The sequence below is a fragment of the Miscanthus floridulus genome, unplaced genomic scaffold (genome assembly GCF_019320115.1).
Source record: "Miscanthus floridulus cultivar M001 unplaced genomic scaffold, ASM1932011v1 fs_118_1_2, whole genome shotgun sequence".
In the NCBI taxonomy this organism is placed as follows: Eukaryota; Viridiplantae; Streptophyta; class Magnoliopsida; order Poales; family Poaceae; genus Miscanthus; species Miscanthus floridulus.
In genome coordinates this window covers 29,943-32,791 of record NW_027096216.1, presented here as the reverse complement: position 1 = coordinate 32,791, position 2,849 = coordinate 29,943, and the positions used below count along the sequence as shown (strand labels likewise).

At 53.6% G+C, this 2,849-nt stretch overlaps 1 protein-coding gene across 1 annotated transcript; it reads right to left on the bottom strand.

Annotated features, from left to right (window-relative positions):
* Positions 1 to 214: 214 nt before the first annotated feature.
* Positions 215 to 682, bottom strand: LOC136530395 (uncharacterized). The gene has a single exon (XM_066523140.1). It carries the CDS (start codon positions 680 to 682, stop codon positions 215 to 217), a length of 468 nt encoding a protein of 155 aa, XP_066379237.1.
* Between the last annotated feature and the right edge of the window lie 2,167 nt (positions 683 to 2,849).

The following is a 2,849-nucleotide window of genomic DNA, read 5'->3' as shown; positions in this document are numbered from 1 at the left end:
AACACATCGGTGTTAGCATGTCGGAAGGAGATGAGCACGCTTTCCTATTTGGGTCGAGATGAGCCCCAATCTTGATAGTCTTGGTGGGGTCGTCGAGGCCGAGGCTGACCTTCTTCATTTCCTTAGACTTGGCTAAGGCATGTGGAAGCTCCAGCACTAAGATCTCCAGGTCATCAGTGGGCACCATCTTGACGTCGGTGACCATGCTAGCAATCTAGATGGAGAGGTCGGTGGCTTCGGCGAGGGCGAGACTCTCTATTTCGTAGGCGTAGGTGACGAAGAGGTTGGCCCACAAAGCCAGGACACCAGTAGGTAAATGCATCTTCAGTACTAGATAGGCATAGTGCGGTATGGCCTTGAACTTGGCTAGAGCTGGCCGACCAAGTATGGCGTGGTAGGCCGTGTTGAAGTCAGCAACGTAGAAGTTGATGTGCTCGACGTGGAAATTGCTAGCCATGCTAAACTGTACTGGGAGAGTGATCTCTCCCAGCAGTTTGGATGCCCTACTAGGTACCACACCCCAGAAGGAGGAGTTAGAGGGAGTGAGGTCTTCTATTCCGAGGCCTAGCTCCTTCAGGGCTCCGACAAAGAGGAGGTTCAGAGCGCTTTCGCTGTCAACAAGTACTTTCCTGAAGGGTACCTTCTTGATGGTGGCATCAAGGACGAGGGGGAAACACCCCATGTAAGGGATGTCTGCCCACTGGTCAGCCCTGCTAAAGGTGATGGGGACCTTAGACTAGGGGTGATAGTTGGGGTTGGCGATGGCATCTTCTATGTTAACGGCGAGCACCCGACGGGCGATGAGCTTTCGATCTCTTCTGCTCTCGGTGGTGGTGAGGCCTTCGAAGATAGTGGCGACCATCTTGTCATGATCCTAGAAGGCGTTGTTGTTGTCCCTAGGTGGTCGGCGACCTCTGGCTTCATCGTCATTGTCGTCGTCCATCTTTTTGGCCTGAAACTCCTTAGCCAAACCAAGGCAGTCCTTCATCTTGTGCTTGCTATTCTTATGGAGAGGGCACATGCCTTTGAGGATCTTCTTGTACTGCTCATCATAGTTGCGCTTGGCGTGAGGTTCGTCAACGGCGGTGATGATGTGGTCTGGTCAGCGGCGGCGATATTGACTAGCTTTGGACCCTTCTGGACGATCACGACCACTGTCCTGATGGTGGCCGTGGTTGTTGTAGCGGCGGTCACTATGATGTCATTTGTCGGGGCACTCGTCGCTGTGGCGAGTTGGGCGGTGATTGCCTGCATCCTCGTTGAAGCAAACTTTGGCCTCTTCGGCATCGGCGTACTGATCGGCGGTCATGATCATCTCGCCGATCCCCTTTGGTGGCTTGCAATTGAATTTGGAGCGAAGGTCACGGTGATGGAGTCCTCGGACGAAGGCGGCGATGACTTTTGCTTCTGTGATGTTGGGAATAGAGTTCCTCATCTCAGAAAATCACCTAATGTAGCTACGGAGGAGCTCAGACGGTTTCTAGTAGATATGATTCAGATCATGCTTGGTGCCCGACCGAGTACACATAGCCATGTAGTTGTCAGTGAAGACTTTCTTTAGCTAGTCCCATGATCCGATGGAATATGAGGCGAGGCTCGTGAGCCAGTTCATCGTGGTTGGCATGAACATGATGGGAAGGTAGTTTGCCATGACACAGGTATCTCCCCCGGCGGCGCGCACAGCGGTGGCATAAGCTTGTAGCCACTGTTTGGGGTTCATCCGCCCCTCATTGGGCTCGACCCTAGTGATTTTGAAACCATGAGGCCACTAGAGTGTTCGGAGTGCTCTAGTGAATGCTCGGGGCCCTTTGGGATCGTCACCATCGTGATCGGCGGTATTACCGACGTTAAGTGGCTAGAGAGCAACGTCTGGATTATCAAATTCCTGCTCGTGTTCTTGATGCCGACATACTTCTTCTTCATGGCAAGAGAAACGGCACCCATCGATATGATGTTGTGCGTCCTAGAGATTATTGATGTGCGCTCGAACATCTTGGTCGACTTCCTGGTCGTGTTGGTGAGGGTAGTTGATGCGGTTCCCCCTAGCTCCCCCCTGGAGGGGTTGTCCATCGTCACGCTGTTGGTCGGTGAAATGGCTTCGGCTAGGGCGATGATTGGATCTTGGTGCAGCGGATCGATGAATCAAGCTTGTCGAGTAGGAAGGTCTCTGATCCTGGCGGATCTCGTTAACCTGACAGTGCGTCGTTTTAAGCATGGCGGCGACCTTGGCGACTTCTGGCGTTTGCTCAAGCCAAGCGAACTCATTAGCAGCCACGACCAAGTTGGTGCTTGGAGTCTTGTAGACATCGTGGCTGTCGACACGGACAAATTCATCATTGAGGTTGCGGTGGAGTGGGCATGGCCTCCCTTACGGGTCGAGCTGTTCTTCGTTGCGAGCAGCGTCGGCTAGCACAATGGCGGCCTCATTTGCTTAGCGCTGCGCACAGTTGGCGTTCCTATTGACATAAGCGGCGCGGTCCTCGTCGGTTTTTCCATCTCATGGAGGGCTGTCGACGCTGACATTGAAGATCCCACCTCCTTAGAAAGGCGGGAAAGGAGGTTGGACGGCTGTGGTTTCGGCGACAGTCTTTGTAGAGCCCTAGGACTCAGAGTCTGGGTTTTCCTCCAGGATGGTTTGGAGGGATGCTTCGGGACATCGGCCGATTTGCAGCATGTTGACCGTCGGTAAGAGCTGGTCGGCGATCTGATCGGCGAGAGGATAGATGTCTCCCACCTGGTCGGCGAATTTGCCCCTTAGGGCATCTTCGTAGGAGGCGGCGATGCTGGTGAGCCTAAAGGGTAGGGCTGTAACCCATGGAGTTTCCTAATCGGCCTCTAATGGATCAAAA